The sequence below is a fragment of the Aethalodelphis obliquidens genome, unplaced genomic scaffold, assembly GCF_003676395.1.
Source record: "Aethalodelphis obliquidens isolate GAN/ISIS:26980383/991018 unplaced genomic scaffold, ASM367639v1 scaffold73, whole genome shotgun sequence".
Classification (NCBI taxonomy): domain Eukaryota; kingdom Metazoa; phylum Chordata; class Mammalia; order Artiodactyla; family Delphinidae; genus Aethalodelphis; species Aethalodelphis obliquidens.
Window position 1 is genome coordinate 3,341,893 of NW_020838017.1, and position 22,050 is coordinate 3,363,942.

Sequence of the window (22,050 nt, forward strand, 5' to 3'; positions counted from 1 at the left end):
GAACCCATGTCCCCTGCATTGACAGGGAGATTCTCAATCACTGTGCCACCAGGGGAAGCCCTCTTCTCATATATGTTTATATGTTGGTTATATTTGACACTTAAATGATTCTTTGGTAATGTTAGAATATATTTGTATTGACCAGGACTTGAGTTGTTCCTTTGAGCAGGGCACTTAATAATCCTTTGCTTCACTTTTCCCAGAAGATTCCTCTCTCTGTGGGAGAAGTGGCATTCAGTTTCATCAGGCGTGCCACTGCTGGTACACAGCTAACACCACTTCTAATGCAGGAGGCATTGCGCTTTCTGCCATATAACATTACAACAACCCATGAGATCAAGAGTATTGTAATTCCATTTTAATCATGGGAAAAATGGAGGCTTAAAAAGGCAGACAACTTGTCCAAGGGTACCCAGCTGGGAACTGGAAACTAGGACTCAAATCCAAAGAGTTTAGCTCTCGATTCCTTGCTCTTCCACTTACCCTGTCTTGCCTCCCCGAGGAACGTGACACGTTTTACAAATGTGTAGGTATAATAGGTGTATAAAAATCTTAGTTTTGTCACAGAAGTCTCTGTGGCCTTAGTAGAGATTCTTAGCTTATCTTCCTGTCACATCTGATGCTTTTAACAGGTTTGCCCCTGAAACTGTGTGTAAAGTGAAAGGTGGTAACCCTCAGTCATCCCATGGCGTTAGGAGCTGCACACTGCGCTGGTCGCTGGCCACACAGCTACACGCCAAGAGGCTTCTACACAGAAAGAGCTGAGGCCCTAGTGCGTGAGACGGATGCCGGCAGTATGTGGTGTGGATGGTGGGGCAAGGCCGGAGGAGCACGAGCGCCACTCACCAGGAAGATGTAAGGAGGCTCAGAGAACGTGTGTGGGAGAACGGGGTGGCAAGTGTACTGGAGAAGGTGCACGTGCACAGCATGTGAGTCTAGTGCCCGAGCAGCAGCGTGCCCCTGGGAGAGGTGGGCAGGAGCCATGTCCTGCAGAACCCTACCCACTAGGAGAGCTTCTCCAACTTGCCTGGGCTCCCCGCTCCCATGTTTCCCATTCAGCAGGTCTGCGCAGGGGCCCTGAGAACATCTCAGACAAGTTCCCAGTGTTGCTGCTGCTGCCAGGCTGGGACCCACACCTTGAGAAGCACTGCCTGGAGGGACCACCCATGGGTGAAGGACAGGGCCGTGCCAAGCCAAGCCAGCTCGCGTCCTGCTCCCAGCTCCGCATCCAAGATGCAGACCAGATGATGTGCTGCTCCTTCTTTAGCTGAGGTAGGTAGAAACTTGCAAAAGTAACTTTACCAAGAAAGTAAGGAGGCCCTTACATGGAAGGACCTAAAAAGTGTTGTCACTTACCCAGAAGTCACTTAGGCATCCTCACAGGGGTCCTAGTTTGCTCCACAAACACCTGAGCACCTACTGTGTGCTGTTACTCCGCAAGGCACGTGGAGCAGCAGCAGGTGATGAGGCCCCGCAGGCCTCACCTTCTGTCTACTAGCTATTTAAACGTACGTAAGGTTAGAAGTTCTGTTCTTCAGTCACACTGGCCACGGTTCAGGGGTCAGTCCCTCTGTGTATCTAGCAGCACTGTACTGGGTGATGCAGTACAGAATACCCCTTCAGCACAGAAGGTGTTCCGCTGGGCGCTGCTGCTCGAACGGGCTGAGTTGGCCCTGGAGGAGCAGAGCCAGGTCTGGCGAACTGTCGTGGGCAGACCTCATCCAGCCTGGGCACTGGTGACAGGGTGGCAGTGGGAGACAGGCCAGAGAAGAGCAGTGTCTCAGTTCTTTTCCTTCAGTGCCACAAGCTCTCGTGTGCCCCTCCACAAATCCCTTTTATTTAGTGCTCCTGAGCGTGACCCATTGAAACGGAAGGAGAACCGCGCAGCAGAAAGACGTCGGCAGGCACTCCCCAACGTCCCCAGCCCCCGGAGAGACCCACAGCACCCGTGGACACTGAAGGTTCTTGTTAGTCCCTACAGTAAAGGAACCTTGAGAGTCGTTTAAGGTAGGCTTCCTGAACTGACATGACCATGTAATTCCAGCTGCTAGTGATATCCTTCTGGATCTTTCTTTGAGGAAAGCAGCAGAGACCATGCCTCTTATACAGCTTTGTTTTGTTTTGCAATGTTTATTTGCAAAGCCCTTTGTCAGAATGTGGAGGTGAGAGCTGCTTGCTCCATCTCTGAAAGGCCCGTGGTGGCCCTGGCAGTCTCATCCTCCCCCCCTGGCCTGGGCATCCCCACGCCTCCTGCCAACACAGAACCACGCACAGAGAACAGGCACACGAGGGGAGCAACATGTTCTTTTATTGATGCAAGTACGTCCAGTCACACCAACAGTTGACATCCTTTATTATTATAAAGTACAGCTTTATACGCAGAGTTCATCTCGAAATATCAAAACATCATAGGGTATGTGTCAAATTGGGAAAATAAAGTAGCAAATGTAGCACTGTGTCAGGTCGGTACTAGAACTGATGACCAAGTGAAGCGCACACTGATGTGAAAGCTCCTTAACACATGGACAGAAAAGGTTCTAACATTGTATTCCAAATATATATTCTCAAGTTTTAAACCTTTCTTTATCTCAAATACATAAACAAAGCAATATGTACTGTCAATATACAATATGTACTATCTAGAACGTCTGGAAAGTGCAAAAACACTGTGACAATACAGTGTAAATATCCTTGCTCCACCCTGGGCTGAGGGCGACATCAGCAGCGGATCATGGAGCCACCTCCCCCTGAGGCCTCGCCTTCACATCTCCAGGCTCTCCTAGGAGTTTTGGGAATTAGCAACTAACTGTCCTTACCCAGGCCTGCCAGCTGGAGGCTCCGGCGGAAGCCAGCCATGTGGAGAGAAACAGGGTGAGTAGTTCCAAATCTGCTTGGATGGAATGACAGCCCCGCCATGAGGGAGATACAGTTAGCATGGATTGCCCATTTCTGGCCTTGGAGGGAGCAGGGCTGTCACTGTCTCATGGCCGGGAAGTCAGAAAATGGAGAGTACTCCTCGAGTTCGGGTGTGGAAAATACCTCCAAATGTTGGGCAGCTTTACGTGAGTGGGCTCCAGCAGGTACTGGCCTGGCTAACCTTCCATGTTTCACATTCCGTTAGGGGAGCCCAATCCCCCACCCAGAGGGAAGGAGGATACTGATTTGTAAGTTGCTTCTTTTGACTTTGTACTTGAGTTTCAAGATGGCTTTATACGTCCCCATCCTTAATTGTACTTTGTATTCGCTTCATTACAGCTAAGTAAGTGTGTCAAAGTTACAGCCTGGAAAACGGACAATTCCATGACTCCCTCCTTACGTTATTTTAGATTTTCTCTTTTCCTAAAATGTAGGTGAAGAACAATTTGCCAGACATCTTCCAACAGAAAATATGCTGCCAGGTGTCCCCCTGCCCTCCCCCCAACCCCCATAAATCCCTGATAAAGGAAAATGAAAATGTAAACTTTGGAAAGCCCGTATTCAAGGTTCACTTCTGGAAGTACGCAAATGAGACCTCCGGGCCACCCGAGCCCTTCTTGCCAGAACCTTGTGGGCCTGCGCTTTGAGGGCAGAGCTTCCCCGGTGCCTCCAGCGGCACTGGCTGCAGGCGAGAGCGGGCCTGCCAGAACCCTCTAAGGCACTCACCCCGACATCAGAGACACTGGCTGGAAAGGAGGCAGGGCTCACGTTGGTTTTGGTTGGGTTTTTTTAAGTATTTTTTTGTAAGATGTTTGTTAATAATCAAAAGTAGAAAATAAAAATCTACATTTCATTAGAATAAGATGTTATCATGGATGCCATCTCCCATGATACTCTTTCCCCACCCCTCCCCAAAGCAGGGCCCTGCCCTGTCATAAACAAAAAGCTTTAAGTGCCAAAGGTTGATGCATGAAATAATTACTTCTTTTTTTTCATAAAAGTTATGTACAAAATGGACCCCAACCAGTGAGGCCTCATCTCAGCCCATTATCACTCGAGATTAAAACTCAGTACGTAGGTGTGCTTAATCCCAGCGTGTGCAGGCTGCATCCGTGCCTTCAGGCTCTGTTAAGGAGAGTGGTCCTAAAGGTGAGCAGGGAACGAGGAAGTGGTCAGGCGGGCAGGCCCTTCCCCTGAGCAAGCAGAGGGCAGGCTTGTGCTACTAGGGGAAGGCCCGGCTGCCTAGAACCGCCCATTGAGGGAGGGGTCAGGGACGTTCAAACCCCAAGTCCTCAGCCTGTACCGGGGATGCCTTCCTCTCCCCGGTCTGCGGAGAGGTGCCCTCGGCCGCCTTTCTAAAGGGCAGACCCATCATGCCTACCCCCACCCCATCCTTTCCCTTCCTTGTAGACTCTGGTATGGGGCTGGTCTTGGGGGCTCACCGGACTGCTGCTGGAGTTCTCCTACCTGAGGGTCTTCCAGCTGTCCTTTTCCATGTGGTTCTCGGGACCTTCACTTTCGAAGGAGGCGATGAAGAGAGCTGAGAGACGAGAAGCCCCGCAGAAGCCATGTCCACACCCGGTCAGTCTGCCTCCCACCCCGGTTATCCCTTCTCAAACTCTCCCTCCCAGGGTGGAGCGAGGCCCGGGAACGAACTCCTAAACCAAGGGGGCAGCAACTTCGGGCCTCGGCTGGTCCACAGGCCTCTGCTGCATGGGGTTCCTGGCAACCTGCCTGGGGACTCAGACGTTTCCTGGTTCTGCAGCACTGGCCCAACCACGTACTGGCTCTCTCAAGTGGCCTCGGGAGCCTGATCTTTTCTTGTCCTTATCCATGGCCCACCCTCATGCACTCACCCGTGAGCTGAGCTTCTCCAGCGTAGCATGGGAATAACAACCCTGGAAGGGCACCCTGCCCGAGTCAGGGTGACCTCTACAGTGTGCAGAGGTGGACCTCACCTTCCTCGCTGTAGATGGGAGCCGTCAGCAGGTAACTCTGAATCTTCTTGTCCTTCTCGAAGGGACACTCTACCTGTGTCCATGTCATGAACTCATGGATCTGTCTGGAGATGTCCCAAAATTTCTGAAGGGGCAGAAGACCAACTGGATGTTCATTTGTCACCTTAAGCTTGAAAACCCTGGTTAGGGCAGGGGACGTAGGCTCTGGCTTTGGTCAGCTGATCATTTCCCTGGTCCCAGAAAGACTGGACGGTGGCCCTACAAAGCTGACTCCGTAGCCGTGGAAGTACTCTGTACAACAGGGCCAGCCGGTGTCTCCAAGGCCATTCAGTCCTGCCCTCCGCCTGAGCCACCAGGCTGCAGCCAGGTCTGTGCTTCTGCTGTGCATGACCCCCAAGAAGCCCCTCATCTGTCACTCCAGGCTGAGGCAGGCGTCCCAGCCACACCCAGCACAGCCCCACCAACCAGAACACCCCAGGATCTCACTCTGGGGCCCTCGGGCTCCTAGCACTGTAACCAGATCATCCACCCAGAACTGGGGCCACCCTCATACCTTGAGGTCACGGCACCCATGACCCACCCTGGAGCCTTCAGTCCTAAAAGGCCCTTCTGCCACAGGGCCTCGGCCTGCCTGTCCTAAAGCAAGGCCAGGAAGTCTGCCCTACCCTGTGCTGGGACAGCCTGGCCCCCTCCCCTCAGACCACAAGGGGGCTGAGCTGACCTTGAAGTTAATGTGTCCATTGGGCAGGTGGTTGGTGTGGATTTTGTGCAGGAAGTAGATGTCCTTAACGAAGAGGTTGAACACAGGGATGACGATCTTCTCCCGGCTGCTATTGGCCATCTGGGATCTCTGTGTGGCCCCCTGCAGGGCTGTGCGGTAGTTGCAGAAGTTGCTGGATGGGTCCATGTGGTGCTGTGGGCAGACGGGAGGATATGGTGGGCACTGCTCCCCTCAGAGCTGCTCAGGAGGCCCCTTTACAGGAAACAGCTCAGGGTGGCCCTGTACCGTCACCAGAAGAGGCCGCCTCTCCAGGAGTGAGCACAGGGGAAGGAAGCCCAGAGGCACGTGTCTGAACACTGGGCTGGGGCTTTCTGGCTTTGGGTCCAGGCGTCACGGGGCAAGCTGTAGAGAAATCTTGAAGCTCACACACACCTCCTCCCTGCCCTGCTAAGTCTGGGTCTCCCCTCCTTCCTTTCAAAACCTTCCTTTGCCCTTGTGCTTTCACAGACACCTCCCAAACCTGACCAGCTCCACAAGACACACACTTGCAAAAACTGGATTCTCTGATCAAATACATCTGGTCAAGGCTGTAGACTCGCCTCTCAGCCCCTGGGCCCCCCAGACGGTCCAAGACCATGGAAGTCGAACAAGAAAAAGGCCAGTCTCTGCTTGGTCGGCACTGCCCAACCTGGGGCTGTCGGCCTGCTTTTGCCGACAAACTCCTTGCTGATCTTTCCCCCAAGCTTTGCTTTAGGCGATGCCAGTTCTGACTCAAGGCCCAAGGGCCGAGGAGAGCATGGGCTACCTGCCTTCTGGGGGCGCCGCGGCCAGGTCAGCGGACACACCCAACATCAGACGGCACTCGGGGCAGCAGGCCCTCAGCAAGGGGCCAGAGCGTGATGGGACGCCCAGCCCTCCTCAGGCTGACTCGGGACAAGACAGGGTGCCTACCTCTAAGACGTCGAACTTGGCCGTCTTGACTTTGGACCAGGTTTTCTTCAGCCTTGCCACAGGACTGAGGTTCATGCCAGCTGCAGGGGGGACGACAGCTAGGGTCAGGGCGGGAGGAGATGGGCCACACCGTGCTGGAGGGGGAGCCCCTGGGGCCCGCACACTCACAGATGATGGCCATCATGGAGTTGAAGTTCCCGATGTTGAAGCACTCTCGGGCCACATCGATGAAGAACTCCAGCATGCGAGTCCGATGCTTCTTCTTCACCACCTGGAGGGCAGCCAGACTGCTCAGCGCGGTCCCCACCAGGGGTCATCCCCTACCACACCAGCCCCCAAAGTGCAGTGCCCTGGGCCTACGGAGGGGCCTCCCCAGCAGGGAGCTGCCCTGGGCCCTCAGAGCTGTCAGGCCGGGGGTGGAGGGATTCTCACAGGCTGCAGAGGCAGGAAATGCAGCCGTGGCATTTTCGATGCTGGGCAGAGAGACGGGAGGGTAGTCTGAGAGGACCAAGGGAGACCCAGATGAGCTGACAGGCCATGCTGGGCACAGGCTGCCTCCCCGGATGGGTCTCTGTTGTAATTTAAGGCATTACTGTTGGGGTTTGGCGCTCCCAAGGCCCTGGCAATAAAAACTTCCTATCTCCACTTGCAAAGTTCCGTCCCCTGTGGGGTACAGGGGTCAGAGCCCCAGGCGGCACGGTGGGGTCAGGAGGAGATGAGGCTGGCCCTGCTGCTGTGTGTGCCGCACGGCACTTACCCGGCACACCTCGGTGGCCACCAGCATGCTGAGGCAGTTGAACCAGTTGTCGTAGGCCTCCAGGCTGTAGGTCTTAATCAGGTCTCCTCGGCACTGTGGGGACACAGCAGGTCACAGGGAGCCCGAGGACCCTGCCCGTAGCTGCCGCCCCAGCCCCACCCTCAGAGCCCTCAGAAGGAGCTGTGGCCAGAGGAGGAGGGGGTGGGCTTTTGGACTGGCCCCCTGGGCCCGCCCGGGTCTCCCAGGATGCCCCCGCCCGGCCCTCCAGGGCTCCCCGGCAGCATGCAGCACCCTGCGTGGCTGTCCACTGAGCTGTGGGGCAGGTGCTGCAAGGCCAGACCTACGTGCATCGTCAGGTTGTGAGGCCCGACACTCCAGAGGCGCTCAGGCGTCTGGGCGAGGCCCCCGCACCCTTCCCCGGCCACCCTGGAGCACGCCGCAGCCCCTCACCCTATGCTTGTCCCGAGAGTCCATGTGGCTGACGATCTGCATCAGGTCCTCAGGGTGGATGCTGCTGACCCTCTCCTGGATGGAACGGGGAGACAGCCCAGGAGGAGTGACAAGCCTGCCACCCTCAGGCAGGCCCCACACGCAGCATGGAGGGCGTGTCAGAGCAGCAGTCACGACCTCCCTGCAGGCGTGCCCCTCAGCCACGGCCCCTCCTCGTTCAGAGCACCCAGACAGTGGGCAGGCCCCCCAGGTGTACCCCAGGGTCTGGAAGGCCCTCCCCTGGGAGGCGAGAGCCTCAGCAGCGGCTGCTATGTGCAGGGCCCCTGCCCAGCCCGGGCACAAGCAGGATGAGGGGACGGGGCGGGGAGAGCCGTCCCCCTTGAAACCCTTCACCTCTTCCCAAGCCGCTCTTCCATCCTGAGGCCACTGCAGTCCCCATCGCCCCAGCCCCTCCCGTTAACATGGGGCTGCCGTGATCCTGAGGACCCAGGTACCAAGAAACCCTCTGCTCAGGTGGACACACAGCCGCCAGAGGCAGCACTTGGGGCTGCCAAGCAGGCTTCCCGACACCCCGGTCCGGCCGGCAGGGGAAGGCCCTGTGGTGTCATGTTGGGAAGGTGCCAGCGTGAGCATCAGTGAACACGCCCCAGCCCATTCTGGGAAGGGCGCACTGCAGCACTAACCAGCTCGATGTGAGTCAGCTGCTGGGCCAACACCAGGGGGTCACAGCACACGCCCAGGATGTCCTTCTGCGCGGCTGGCGGCTTGGCCTTGAGGATGGGCCCTTTGTCCATGGCCGGTGAGCGGAGCTTCTCACGCAGCTCCTGAAGCTGGCTCCGGGCAGCCAGGGACAGCAGCAGGCTCTGCGTCATTTGGGCGATGGCCTTCTTCACCGTGCCATTCTCCTGGGAGGGGCGGGGGTGGAGAAGGTGCTGGCCTGGGCTGGCAGCAAGACCTGCACCGCGCCGGAGGAACCCATCTCATCTCCAGGGACGCGTCTAACTTTGAGCCCACGTCCCCTACCCAGACCTGCCATGAGCACTTGGGCCTCTGACGGCAGAGTGGGGCACAGTGTGGGCTCCGCCGAGGGCTGCAAGGGAGGGTGACTCCACAGCCGTCCTGAGGAGAAGGGAGCTGAAAGCCAGGGCTAGGCTTCTGGGTATGAAAAGCATGGCTTTCTGGGTGGCGGCCAGCTGAGCTACTTCTCGTGGCCTTTCCACCGTAGGGGGGGCCCACGGTAGGGACGAGGGACTCCGGAAGGGCTTCCTCCAGGGCTAGGAGCCTTCCTTCCCTGGGTGGGAGCAGCCCTGGCTCTGCCCCACTCTCCCTGGGCTTTGAGCCCTCAGGAAGGCAGAAAGTGCTGAGCACACAGAGCCCAGGCTCCCGCGATGGGGGCCGGCGGCAGGACCAGCCTCTCTGGAGGGCCCGTCTCAACGCTGCAGACCAAGCGGGAGCTGGGAGCCAGGAAAGACGGACAAGGCCTCTCGCTAGGCCCCCACTCCACCCACCCAAAGAGCGGGAGAAGGTGGGGCCTGGGATCACCCCACTCGGGCCACAGGGTCTCCCGCGTGTGCAGGATGCCAAGGGCAACTGGCCGGTTGCTGGCCAGCTGAGCGGCCCTCATGGGGCTGAGGGGCAAATGGAGCCACCCAGCAGTCCTCTTGGGAGAGTGACAGCAAAGGGGACCACATACAGAGCTGTCCCTGAAGACCCACCCCTCCCTCAGACAAGGAACTCTGCCAGGCTCCGAGGAGGACCTCACCTCGTCACACTGTGTGACCCGGTGGGTGATGGCTTTCAGTTCGGCCATGGCCTTCTCGTCCTGGAAGTCGTAGGGGAAGGCCTCTGTCCACTCCTTCAGTAGCTGCACGATCTTGGCTGAGAAGGACTTCAGCCTGGCCTGGGGAGGGTGGGGGGTTCGGGGGATAAAGCAAGGCCTGACCCTCCAGAGTGGGCAACAAGATGACAAGCGGTACAAGTACCCCCAGTTCTGCAGCACCTCTGACCCATTCCCCCACAGGACCTGTGTTCTCTGCCCCGACGCTGGGGTGAGGGCTGCTGGGTAGGGACATCCTTCACCCTGTCCACCTGCGGTTTTGTCATTCCTGCGTTGCTTCACATTCCCCATAAGCCAGCTCTCTTTTTCACTTAAATTCATTTTCAAAGAACCTGTCCTATTGCTACCGTGACACAGAAAATTAGTTTCATTTGCTGTAATTAGAAGTTACCCATAAAAAAGGACACGATGAAAACCAAGCAAAATCATTAACGTTAAGCAAGAGACCCCAGCCACCTTCTCTCGGTAAAAAGCAGGTTGGCAAGTGCTGGGAAGGGCCACAGACACACCAGGCATCCTCTCCCCAGTTCCCACTGGCCCAGGTCCACACACACATACAGTCCAAGGAGGGGGTGCGGGATGCCCGGCCGTGCTCTCCCGGCCAGTCCTCCAGGCCCAGCCCCGCGCTGGCTCACGTACGCTAAACCATTCCTATGCCCGCTTTGGCTCCTGCCTGGCCCTGACCAGATCCCCGTGCCTGCCTGGCCACCCTGGACCGTTCCAGCCCTGACTACCCTCGGGGCCCAGCTCCTTCATGACCCAACTCCCCACACCTACACCTACCTGCCCCCCTCCACCCACCTCTGCTCCGCTGCCTCCACCCAGCTGACACTCCCCCCAGGTGCCCGCTGCACCCCGCACTCAGCAGGAACTACAGCCCTGCATTCCCTTCTCAGAGGCCCCGCCCTGCCTGTCATCACAGACGAAGGCGGGAGGGCTCACCCCAAGCTCCTCTCAGGCTTCTACTGTCCCCCTGCTGACCCTCAGCCTAGAATTTCATCTCCCACTCACCCTGTTCTGGCTTCTCCCCACCCACGCCTTCAGGAGCCTTTCCTGATCCCCGGGCTGCAATGGGTGCCTGTCTCTGTCCCTGCCCAGCACACCCGGGGACGCGCCCCTCTGGAGAGGAGACTGAAGAGGGCGCAGATGTCACAGGCCTTTGCTGCAAACCTCCAGAGGCAGGAGATCCAGCCTGGTAGAGGGGAAGGTCATCCGGAACAGGCCCTGCCAGCGCCTTGACAGTACGCCCACCAGCCCTGCTTCCACACCAGACCCTGGGCCTGCCCCAGGGCCTCAGGGATGAGCTGTGGTTTCTTACCCATCTTGACTGCCCAAAGCCCGACTCAATCAGAAGACATGACAGTGAAAAACAGCCCTATTTGAGTCTCTGAAAACTCTAGCCTGAGGGTGCTGCCCGCCACCCCCTTTGGAGGGAGCAGTGACCCAGGCTGCTTCTCCACCAGCTGGAGCCGGACCCTCCCTTCCGGGGTGTCTGGCACTGAGCAGGAGAGCCGGCAGGACTGTCTGCTGTGGCCCTTCCCCGGGAGGGGGTGTGAGCACCCGCTGGCTCACAGCATGCAGGGTGTTGCATGCTGCCGGGGAGCCCTGGAGGGCCGGGTGGGGGCATCCTGGGAGACCCGGGCGGGCCCAGGGGGCCAGTCCAGCAGCCGCCCCCCTCCTCCTCTGGCCACAGTTCCATCCAGCGCCCTGGGAGGTGGGTGCCCCTGCAGACCCCCGGGAGGCCTGCTCCAGGGATGTCAGGAGGCCAGACAAGCAGACCTGCCCCCAGCAGGGAGGGGCCCGGGTCGGGCTCAGCCAGGCCCCGTCCTGAGCAGCATTCTCTCCCAAGCGTGAGCGAGCGGGGAAGCCAGGGGCACGGAGACGGGCAGCAGCCCGGGGGCTCGCCTTTACCTTATCAGATCCGGCCTCCAGCTGCTGCCTCTGCTCCAGGCAGATCTGCCCCACGCGGGCCAGCAGGTCATGAGGGGGGATGAAGACCCGGGAGCTCAAGAGAAACGTGAAGATGTACGTCCTCTGAAGGAAAGAGACAGAGGGTGAAGAGTGAGTCGGGCCCGGCATGGCCCCCAGGTATAGCCGCGGCCTGCTCCTCTGCCTGGTCCCCGCCTCCCGGGCCCAGCGTCACCTTCTGCGTGGTTGCCTCACCTCGAATGCCCTTCCTCACTGCTCCCAAATCCTGCCCACCGTGCAAGGCACAGATCAAACCCCACTTTGCAGCAGCTCTCAGAGGTATCCCTGGCAAGCTCGGTCCCAGTGGTTTTACTCAGCTGGGATGCTCCCCTACCCCACGCCGGGAGCTAAACCCGGACCTGGATGTTGGCGGTGTCTCCGGGCCTGTGTGGACCTGTGGCCTGGCCCACGGTGCTCCCCGGGCCAGGCGCCCAGCCTGCTCTGTGACAGATCCTCACTGCTCAGTGGGGCAGGGCCTGGCTGGGGGGCGGTGGGGGCCTCCTTGGCCCCAGGACCCCACATCGGAAGCTGCTGCAAGCCGCTGTGTGGTCACTAGCCAGCTGTGGGCCCCGTCCCCACCTGCCACACCAGGGCCCCGCAGTCCCAAGGCCGCACGTCCTCGTCACCTGGTAGCGGTGCAGGCTGAGGGGTGCACCTGGTCCCGGCTGAAAGGCGGCAGGGAGCAGAGCCCAGGGCTCTTGGAAGCTTTTGGCTGACGTGGGATTTACCAGGCCCCTGCCTGCAGACAGGGCGGACTTGGGGGCGGGGAGGATGCCTGGGGTCTCCCGGGGACTCGACTCAGACAGTGATCTACTGCCACATGGCTGCTGCAGGCGGGGGGCCCAGGACTCTCGGCCTCCACTCCAGGCCCAAAGGAGCAGGTCTTCTGTGCTCCAGCCTAACGCAGGCTCCCAGATCGGGACTCGGCCCTCAGGCCCTCCCTGCCCCGATGCAGCCCTCAGAGGCCGCTGGGGAGGCTCTCCCTGGAGCAGCAGGGTGTCCCTGGGCTGTGCAGCACGGGTGCTCCAGGGGCCCGGCCCGTCAGTGGTGGGACCTTCAGGGGCCCCTCCTGAGCAGAAGGCTCAGAGCGTGAAGGAAGGCTTCACCTGTTACACCTTGGAGCTCTCAGCCAGGGGCAGAGGAGAGCCCAAGGCAGGAGCTGCGTGGCTCTGGGGAGGAGCAGGGAGACAGATGGAGCGCCGTGTCCCCAGCTCCCCACGTCTGCAGGGCACGGGCCGTGAGGGAAAGGCGGGGAGCCCAGGTGCTCGGCAGCCGGGCTGATGCCTAGCTGGACCCCCGTTCGACCTCCACCGCCCCTTGGCTCTCTCCTGGGAAGCAGGCTGGGACCCCAGGGCACAGTACTCTGGGGACAACACTGGGTAAGCTGGCTGAGGCTCCCCAGGGACAGGCCTGAAGGAGGGGAGGCCCCTCCCCCCGCCACACAAGGCCACTGTCACACAGACCAGCACTGGGGTTGGAGGTCCCAGCCCCTGGGGGACCGCGGCCCTGTTCCAGATGTCTTCAGGGCCTGGGGTCCCCTGTCCCCAGCTCTGCCGCCTGGCCCTCAGCTGCCACATCGGCACCACCAGCCCCAGCCAGGCCCTGAGAGGATTTCCGGGGTGGATGGAAGGACAGACAGAGGAGTGGACAGAGCCCCAGGAGGGAGGGAGGAGGCCTGATATGTCTGGCGGTGGGGGGGGGGGGGGGGGGGGCAGCCAGGAGCCCCGGAAACCCAGCTGGAGGGCAGAGGGGGCAATTCCTCCCCACCCTCCCTCGCAGCCCCATCTGTCGCCCGGAGGCCATGCGCAGGGCCCTGCCCTCAGGAGGGAGGGGGCACCCATAGGGGAGCAGGTAACAGCCCCACTGCCACTATGAGACGTCATCTACTGGAGGCAGAAGGGAAGCCACACGTGACAAGGGAACTCTTTCTCGCTCTTCCGAGAACGCGCCAATGTCACCTTGAGATGAAGAGGGAGGATACGGGTTGGCAAAGGCCCGTCCTGCCCGCACACGCATGTGCCCAGGTGGGCACGGAGGGGCCGACCCTTTTCATTCTGAGCCACTGCGGTTCATGCACAAAACAAACTTTCCAGCTCAGAGACAGGACACTGATGGGTGGACCCTCACCAGGACCCTGAAGCACTGGCCTTGCCCCTTAGACCCCTCCTGCTCCTCCAGGGCCACCTCCTACCTGCCTGGGGACAGCAGGGAAGTCGCTGCCGGCTCCCCTCTCCTAGGCTGCGGGCCAGGGTGGCAGGGAGCAGGAAAGCACAGGAGGTAGGGCCGGGGCTCCCTGCTGCCCTGCGCCTCCCCTGCCTCTCCGTCCAGCTCTGACTGATGGGGGACCTCCCTCTCCATCCCAGCAGCAGCCTCCCCGGGAGCCCAGGTCGATCCCACCAGTCACGGGGCACTCACATCGGGGTAATAGTCCACTGTGGGGACCAAGTGCTCCATCAGGGCCTCCAGGGACCCGGAGATGAGACGTCCGTCTTGGAAGACGAGGTCCCCGGAGCTGCCGACCCCACCTCCTCGCTCCCCCATGCCGGGCTGCACCTGTCCACTACAGCTGGGCCCGAGGATGCTGGAGAAGACCACGGACGTCTGGGGCATAGTTTCCTGGGAGAAAAGAATGAGGCCGTGAGGCATCAAAGGCACCTCCGCCAGGCCCTCCTCCCAGGCTGCCTGCAGCCTGCGTGCAGGTGCAGAGCCTGAGCCCCGGCAGGGCTGGGAGTGGGGTCATTAGATGTCAGCACAGGCGGGCGGGCAGGCTCCTCAGTGGCCCCGAAGCCGCTGATCAATGTGTCTGATAAATGTTTCTTCAGCACCTGTTCTGTGCATACCAGGCCTCATTCCAGGCATCTGGACACAGAAGGCCCTGCCTCCTGGGGTTCCATCCCAGTGGGAGAAGAGAAACTATGGAGAAAAACAGCACCAGGAGGAGAACACTGAGTGTGCGGGGGGTGATCAAGGCGGCCTCGGGGAGGGGCCCTGAGACAGACTGATGGTGTTAGCTGTGCAGCTTCCTGGGATAAAGGAGGGAGGTTCGAGGCAAAAAGGACAGCAGGTGCCAAGGTCCTGAGGCCAGTGTAGGGGAAGGTGATCAGCAGGGGAGTGGTCTGGCCAGACAATACACACCTGGGGGCCCAGGGTGCAGCATGTGAGACAGGAGGCGTCGGGACTCCGGACAAAAGAGTGACCTGACTCAGGGTGAAGGTCACCGTGGCCGCCGTGTGGAGACCCAGCAAGGGAGAGATCTAAAAACCAATCAGTGGGTTTTGCCATGACAAAACCCTGGGAGACATTGCTCAGGTCAAGTGATGGCAGAGGAGGAGGGGAGGAGGGTCAACTCTGGACGCTGTGGAGAACGGTCTTCCGCCTGAGAGACTGACCAGCATGGGGAAGGGCTCGGAGGGTGGGGTTTGGGGACAGACCTGGAACTTGCTTTTGGACACGTGGATTTGAAATGCCTGTTAGACACAGATGCTGGGCAGCAGTCTGGGGGCTCAGTGTGATGGAGGCTGAGGGTCCCCACCTCGCACTGCAGCCGGGCTTTGCTGCAGGCTCTCATGAGGCCGGGAGAGTCTGCAGCCCTCTGGGCCTCAGTTTCCTCACTGCCCGGGGCAGCTGGCCGCGTCTGAAGGGGGCTCTGAGGCATCAGCGTGACGCACACCTGCCGGCCCGAGGCCTCAGAAGCTAGTGCCGTGGGTGCACTCCCCCTCCTGCTGGCCAGGGGTGGCCTGCCCCGCCTGCTGGGCTAGTCCCACCCTTGGAGGGCAGGGAGGCTGAAGTCCGGGGAGTTGGCCCTTCCTGCCTTGGCGGGGACCGTGGCCAGGTGTCACCCTCTCTGGTCACTGGCAGGCAGGCGCCGCTGCCCCACCCCTAGCTCCCCAGGCCGCCGCGCTGGCCTCCCTCTCCGAGCCGGGGCTGCTCCCCACACCTCAGGGGGCAGAAAGAGCCCCCAGAGCTGAGCTTGCCGTTGATGACGCCTCCAACCAGCCCTGGCCTGCTCTCTTGCCCAGACCAGGGTTGGTCTCTGAGCCCTTCTGGCCACAAGTCTCCCCACTGGGCGGAGCAAACAGCAGCCATGAGGGGCCCCTCCAAGGGCTTTACAAGGAGAGCCAACTCCCACCCAGCACATCAGCTGGCCCTCACACCAGGGCAAAAGGGGCCTGGCCCAAACGACGCTGGCTTCTCTGCCAAACACCTGGAGGTCGCCTTTGGATTCTCAGAAAATCCTTTGCAAGGAGGGCAAGCGCTCAAGGGAAGTCCCCGGGGACAGGCCTGGATTGCAACGTCTGTGGCCCCCAGGCTCCGTGCTGCCCTCGTGTCAGGTTGGGTTCAGACTCACAGAACACTCCCCTCAGCCCACGTTAGAATGCACAGTCTCAGGCCCCACTGTGTCAGAACCCTGGGGTGGGTCCTCTTTGCCGCTCAAGTTAAAGAACCACTGACTTGAGCAAACCCTTTACTTTTCACATAGTGAAACAGATTCAGCAAGAAGGAACTCAACCGAGGAAATCAGGATTTCCAAGTCCAGCCCGGGTGTCACTACCCCTAGGAAGCCCCCCTGGGTTAATCGCTAGACTGCTGACCCACGAGGCCAGAAGTGGCTGGCCACCTGCCTTCACGTCTTCCTGTCTAGCTGGAACCCGTCCCATGGCCGTGCTCAGTAGCCTTCTGTGGGAGGAAATAAGGAAGGTGGGCTCCCTGGGTGCCTCAGCACTGGCAGCTGCTCTACTGTGCCGTCACTGGGACCCAAGGGGACACGACCCCCAGCACTTCAGCTGAGGGCCATACGCTGCAGGGCGACTTTCCTGAGATTACACAGTTCCAGGTTCAAAAGTTGACCTGAGAGTGTAACCTTGGCCAGTTGGATATCCTGACCCCAAGCTTCTTGGTCATCAGAAATGGCATTTTCGGAGCCTCTGGCCTCTCCCACCGTGGAGAGAGCAGGCTGCTCTGGTCAGAAGGTGCTATGGGGGGAGCACACTGACACCCCACTAACTCACAGAGCCCCTACCAGATCCTCCACAGGGCAAGGCCGCCTGCAGGGACACCTGCCCCAGGGCTAGCCAGTGGGGAGCCAGCCTGGGGACTCAGCCCCCCAACTCTGCAGCCCCCCGTGGGGGGACAGGTGAGCCTAGCAGGAAGCCAGGGGGCCTAGCTCTACACTGGGCACCAGCCCACAGCTCCCTAGGGAGCCTCAGATGGCACTCATTGTCCCCCTCGACAGGGGACGGGCATGCGCTCAGGGTACAGTCACCTACCCCGGGGGTGAGGCCCCAGCCCATGTGTCCTGCACAGCCACTGGGCGGCATGTCCCTCATCACGCTGCTCCTCCCCCAGGGCTCCCCACCCGTGGGGGGTCTCGGTCCTCCAGAGACTGCGTCCCGCCTACACCATGCCCGTGCACTGCCCAGGAGGCCACGGGAAGGAAGGGGCAGCCACGTGAGGCCCATCCCTTCAGCCTGGGGCAGTGACCCCTCTAACAGCAGCTGGGCCAAGGACGCCACCTCTGGACTCCCCAGCTGCACAAGATCCCGCACCAGTCACTTTTAAATGACATAAACAGGCGTGTACATGACATGTAAATAAAGGCACAGAAAACATCTGGCCACCGGTGGCCACACTCATTACAGACTTTACTGCAAGGGAGCAGAAGAGGGAGGAGACTTTCGCTTTCCGTTCTACACATTTGTCATCTATTTGGTAACTTTTCTAAATGGCGCATCTATTTTGTCATCTTCTAAATAACTTTGTTTTTTAGTGCAAAGAAGCTGAGTTTTGAAATCAGCTCTTTTTATAAAGGCATAATAAAGAGGCTGCAGCCCCAGGGCTGGGTCTGCAGACAGAAGCATGGCCACCATCTAGCGGGTCATAATGTGAGGATGGGCATTGAGGTGGAGGCCCAAAACCCCCTCGGAGAATGGGCAGAGCCCCCAGGGGTTGTGCAGGACCACCCAGCCTCTTCCCTACCCTGGGACTCTGCCTGGGGCCAGGTCTCTCTGACCACGTCTCTCCCTGCTCCTCTGTGCACTGAGCCCTGTGGATCCTGGGGACCCCCCCACACACAGAGGCCCTTCCTTTCCCACCCAGTCCCTAGCAGAGCCCACCCCCGCCAGGCCATGAGCACCTTGGGGAGGGTCTCCAGGCTCAGTGCCAAGTGGGAGGAGACAGGTTCCCCAAGTGGGTCTTCCTGGACAGGAATTTAGAGCCCCCTTGGGTTCAAATCCCAGCCCTGCAATGAGCCAGCTCCTTGTTCCTAGACAAGTCTAACCAACCTCGATTTCCTCAGCTGTCAAATGGGGATGATGGCAGGACTACCCGTTAAGACCTCTGCTTGGCATCTCTACTGGCCACCCCACCCCACTCTGTGGTCCCTTCTGCTCTTGCACGTGGGGTCCTCCTCTCCTGTCCCAGAGCAGGGACTGAGGCTTCTGGCCACACACCTATGTGTCCATCACCCCCAACTGGACCCTTTCTCAAGGAAGGGCCACTCAGAGCAGAGCACACAGGAAATTTGGGCTCCTGTCTTGGGAGGGAACACACAGCAAGAGCAAGCATAGTCAGAAATACAGTAGCTATTAGGAGGGGCTCCCGCTAGAGTAGGCCCGTGTGTCCCAGTCACTCGCAGCCTCTGCCCCCTCCCGCCTGGGAGGGCACCTGTGCTCCGGGGCAGCCTCAGGAGCAGACACTGGTGGGTGACCCACATGCAGAGGTGGGGCTGAAGTCACAGCTGAGCCCCGGGGCCATGCAACAAAGGAAGAAGAGCTGAAATCTCTCCTCGCGGCTGTGTGAAGCAGATTTACACCCCTGTGACCGGTTTTGTAAACTCAGAGCTGCAGAACATCCAAACAGACAATGAGTGCTCCCACCACTGAGATGGGTCTAGTTTGAGCAGCGGTGGACTTTGTGGGCACATACACACAGGGGTTGGGCCAGGCCAGAGTCTGACCTGCCCCCATAGCGCCCACAGAGGGGTCAGATGCATGATTACTGCAGTCCTGGGACATGACTTCAGTGGATCTATGCTGGTGGCCTGGGGAAAACAATACCTGAGAGACACCAGGGCCAACTGCCAACATACCCACGGTTAAGGTGGAGCTGAAAGCAGTACCAGCAACAGTGTAATCTGTGAGCCCGCACAACAGGTGAAAGGTGACACAACAGAGCAGCTCACAGGTGAACATCTCCAGAGGAGGAATACTCAGGGGCTTCTCTCCCAGTGGGACTGCTCCAATCCTGCCTACCTTGCACCGCAGATCAGAAACAAAACAGATCTGGGGGCCTCTACAACAACAACCAGGAAGCAGACTCCGCCCCTGACAGGGCGGTGACAACCACAGACCAAAGGGGAGGCCCTGCTCAATACCCAGTGCAGGCTCTGGTCACACCACCAGTCAAACCTCCTATAAAGGGGATAACGGCCAACATACACTGAGGAAAGAGGTGGCAGACACCCACACGAAAAACAGCCCTTGCACTAAAAAATATTAAAATCACACAGGCTATATAGGGACGTAAAAATAGCCCTTCGAGACAGTCTGAGGGTCTGGCATTGGGAGGAAGAACCCCCAGAGCACTCAGCCCTGAAGGTCAGCGGGGCTTGAGAGCAGGAGCTCCACAGGGCTGGGGGAAACACTCTGGGAGGGTGCATACAAGAGTGCACTGGGACCCAGCACAAAGCAGTACCTCCCTAGGAACCTGGGCTAGACCTACCTAGGGATCTTGGAGGGTCTCCTGGGGAGGCAGGGGTTGGCTGTAGATCACTGTGGGGGACAAGGACACTTGTGGGGGGAAGGATCAATATTCCCCAAGGAATACTGATCAGCGTGAGCTCTCCCGGAGGTCCCTCTGTTGGCAGCAAGACCTGGCCCCACCCAACAGCCTGCAGGATCCAGTGCTGGGATGCCTCAGGCCAAACAACCAGCACATAGGAACACAGCCCCACCCATCAGCAGACAGGCTGCCTAAAGTCCTACTGAGCTCACAGCCACCTCAAAACACACCCCTTGGCACAGCCCTGCCCACCAGAGGGACAAGACCCAGCTCCACCCACCAGAGGGCAGTCACCAGTCCCTCCCACCAGGAAGCCTGCATAAGCCCCTGGACCAACCTCACCCACCAGGGGGCAGACACCAGAAGCAAGAGGAACTGTGATCCTGCAGCCTGTGGAAAGGAGACCGCAAACACAGAAAGTTAGACAAAATGAGACAACAGAGAAATATGATGCAGATGAAGGAACAAGATAGAAAACCCACAAGGACAACTAAATGAAGAGGAGACAGGCAATCTACCTGAAAAATAATTCAAAATAACGATAGTAAAAATGATCCAAAACCTTGGAAAAGGAATGGAGGCACAGACCGAGAAGATACAAGAAATGTTTAACAAAGAGAAGATTTAAAGAACAACAATAAACAAAAAGAGATAAACACCACAATAACTGAAGTGAAAAATACACAAGAAGGAATCAATACCAGAATAACGGAGGCAGAAGAACGGATAAGTGAGTTGGAAGACAGAGTGGTGGAAATCACTGCCATGGAAAAGAAAAAAGAATGAAAAGAAATCAGGACAGTCAGGGACTTCCCTCATGGTCCAGTGGTTAAGACTCCACGCTCCCAATGCAGGGGCCTGGGTCCAATCCCTGGTCGGGGAACTACATCCCACGTGCATGCCGCAACTAAGAGCCCGCATGCTGCAACTAAAGATCTCACATGCTGCAACTAAAAAAGATACCGCATGCTGCAACTAAAGATCCCAAATGCTGCAACTGAAGATCCCACATGCAGGACTTCCCTGGTGGCGCAGTGGTTAAGAATCCACCTGCCAATGCAGGGGACATGGGTTCGAGCCCTGGTCCAGGAAGATCCCACATGCCACGGAGCAACTAAGCCCGTGTGCCACAACTACTGAGCCTGTGCTCTAGAGCCCATGAGCCACAAATACTGAGCCTGTGTGCCACAACTACTGAAGCCCATGCGCCTAGAGCCCGTGCTCCACAACTAGAGAGGCCACCACAATGAGAAGCCCATGTACCACAACGAAGAGTAGCCCCTGCTTGCTGGAACTAGAGAAAGCCCGCGTGCAGCAACGAAGACCCAACACAGCCAAATAAATAATTAATTTTTTAAAAAAAGATCCCACATCCCACAACTAAAGATCCCACATGCCACAACTAAAAAATCCCACATGCCACAACTAAAGATCCCACATGCTGCAACTAAAGATCCTACATGCAGCATTGAAGATCCTACATGCCACAACTAAGACCTGGTGCAGCCAAATAAATAAATGAACGTTAGAAAAAGAAAAAAGAAATGAGAACAGTCTCAGAGACCTCTGGGACAACATCAAACACACCAACATTTGCATTAGATGGATCCCAGAAGAAGAGAAAGAGAAAGGGCCCGAGGAGATTGCAAACAGATTTCAAATAGAAATCTCTTCTATTTGAAGAGATTATACCCTAAAACTTCCCTAACACGGGAAAGGAAAGAAGTCACCCAAGCCCAGGGGGTGCAGAGAGTCCCATCCAGGATACAACCAAAGAGGAGGCCGAAACACATATTAATCAAACTGACAAAAACTAAATACAAAGAAAAAATATTAAAAGCAACAAGGGAAAAGCAACAAACAACATACAAGGGAATCCCCATAAGGTTATCAGTTGATTTTTCAGCAGAAACTCTGCAGGACAGAAGGGAATGGCATGATATATTTAAAGTGATGAAAGGGGAAAAACCTACAACCAAGAATACTCTATCCAGGAGGGCTCTCATTCAGATGCGACAGAAAAATAGAAAGCTTTACAGACAAGCAAAATTTAAGAGAATTCGGTGCCACCAAACAGCTTTACAACAAATGCTAAAGGAAGTTCTCTAGGCAGGAAATGCAAACCAAAAAACTACAATAGATACACACACAAAAAAGAAAAAGCAACCAAACACAGCACTAAAGATAGTCATCAAATCACAAGAGAGAAGAAAAAAAGAGGAAGGGAAGAAAAAAGACCTACAAAAACAAATCCAAAACAAGAAAATGGCAATAGGAACATACATATCGATAATCACCTTAAATGTAAATGGATTAAACGCTCCAATCAAAAAACACTAGGTGAATAGATACAAAAACAAGACCCATATATATGCTGTCTACAAGAGACCCACTTCAGACCTAGGGACACATACAGACCGAAGGTGAGGGGATGGATAAAGATATTCCATGCAACTGGAAATCAAAAGAAAACTGGAGTATAAATACAATTATCAGACAAAATAGACTTTAAAATAAAGACTGTTACAAGAGACAAGGAAGGACACTACACAATGATCAAAGGATCAATCCAAGAAGAAGATATAAGTTGTAAATATATATGCACCCAACATAGGAGCACCTCAATACATAAGGCAAATGCTAACAGCCATAAAAGGGGAGATCAACAGTAACACAGTAATAGTGGGGGACGTTCACACCCCACTTACACCAA

At 57.5% G+C, this 22,050-nt stretch overlaps 2 protein-coding genes across 5 annotated transcripts in view; one reads left to right on the plus strand and one right to left on the minus strand.

Moving 5' to 3' along the window:
* The window catches only part of CSGALNACT2 (chondroitin sulfate N-acetylgalactosaminyltransferase 2), a 61,257-nt gene extending 54,066 nt beyond the window's left edge, over positions 1-7,191 (plus strand). The window contains exons 10-14 of one of the 2 annotated variants that reach the window (XR_003429767.1): positions 633-855; positions 1,060-1,272; positions 1,844-4,065; positions 4,327-4,497; positions 6,103-7,191. The gene's annotated coding sequence lies outside the window, so the exon portion shown is untranslated. The remainder of the gene's footprint in view (positions 1-632; positions 856-1,059; positions 1,273-1,843; positions 4,066-4,326; positions 4,498-6,102) is intronic. The other variant, XR_003429768.1, reaches the window with a different exon arrangement.
* The window catches only part of RASGEF1A (RasGEF domain family member 1A), a 120,493-nt gene continuing 100,779 nt past the window's right edge, over positions 2,337-22,050 (minus strand). For 2 of the 3 annotated variants that reach the window (XM_027091856.1, XM_027091855.1), the window contains exons 2-13: positions 13,974-14,174; positions 11,502-11,624; positions 9,516-9,653; positions 8,437-8,658; positions 7,754-7,828; positions 7,304-7,396; positions 6,715-6,817; positions 6,547-6,626; positions 5,596-5,787; positions 4,875-4,998; positions 4,384-4,456; positions 3,902-4,059 (exon numbers count right to left, since the gene is read on the minus strand). In XM_027091856.1, coding sequence (XP_026947657.1) covers positions 4,035-4,059; positions 4,384-4,456; positions 4,875-4,998; positions 5,596-5,787; positions 6,547-6,626; positions 6,715-6,817; positions 7,304-7,396; positions 7,754-7,828; positions 8,437-8,658; positions 9,516-9,653; positions 11,502-11,624; positions 13,974-14,168 — 1,443 coding nt within the window. In that variant the 5' untranslated portion in view covers positions 14,169-14,174 and the 3' untranslated portion in view covers positions 3,902-4,034. Of the gene's footprint in view, positions 4,060-4,383; positions 4,457-4,874; positions 4,999-5,595; positions 5,788-6,546; positions 6,627-6,714; positions 6,818-7,303; positions 7,397-7,753; positions 7,829-8,436; positions 8,659-9,515; positions 9,654-11,501; positions 11,625-13,973; positions 14,175-22,050 lie in introns of all 3 variants that reach the window. The other variant, XM_027091857.1, reaches the window with a different exon arrangement.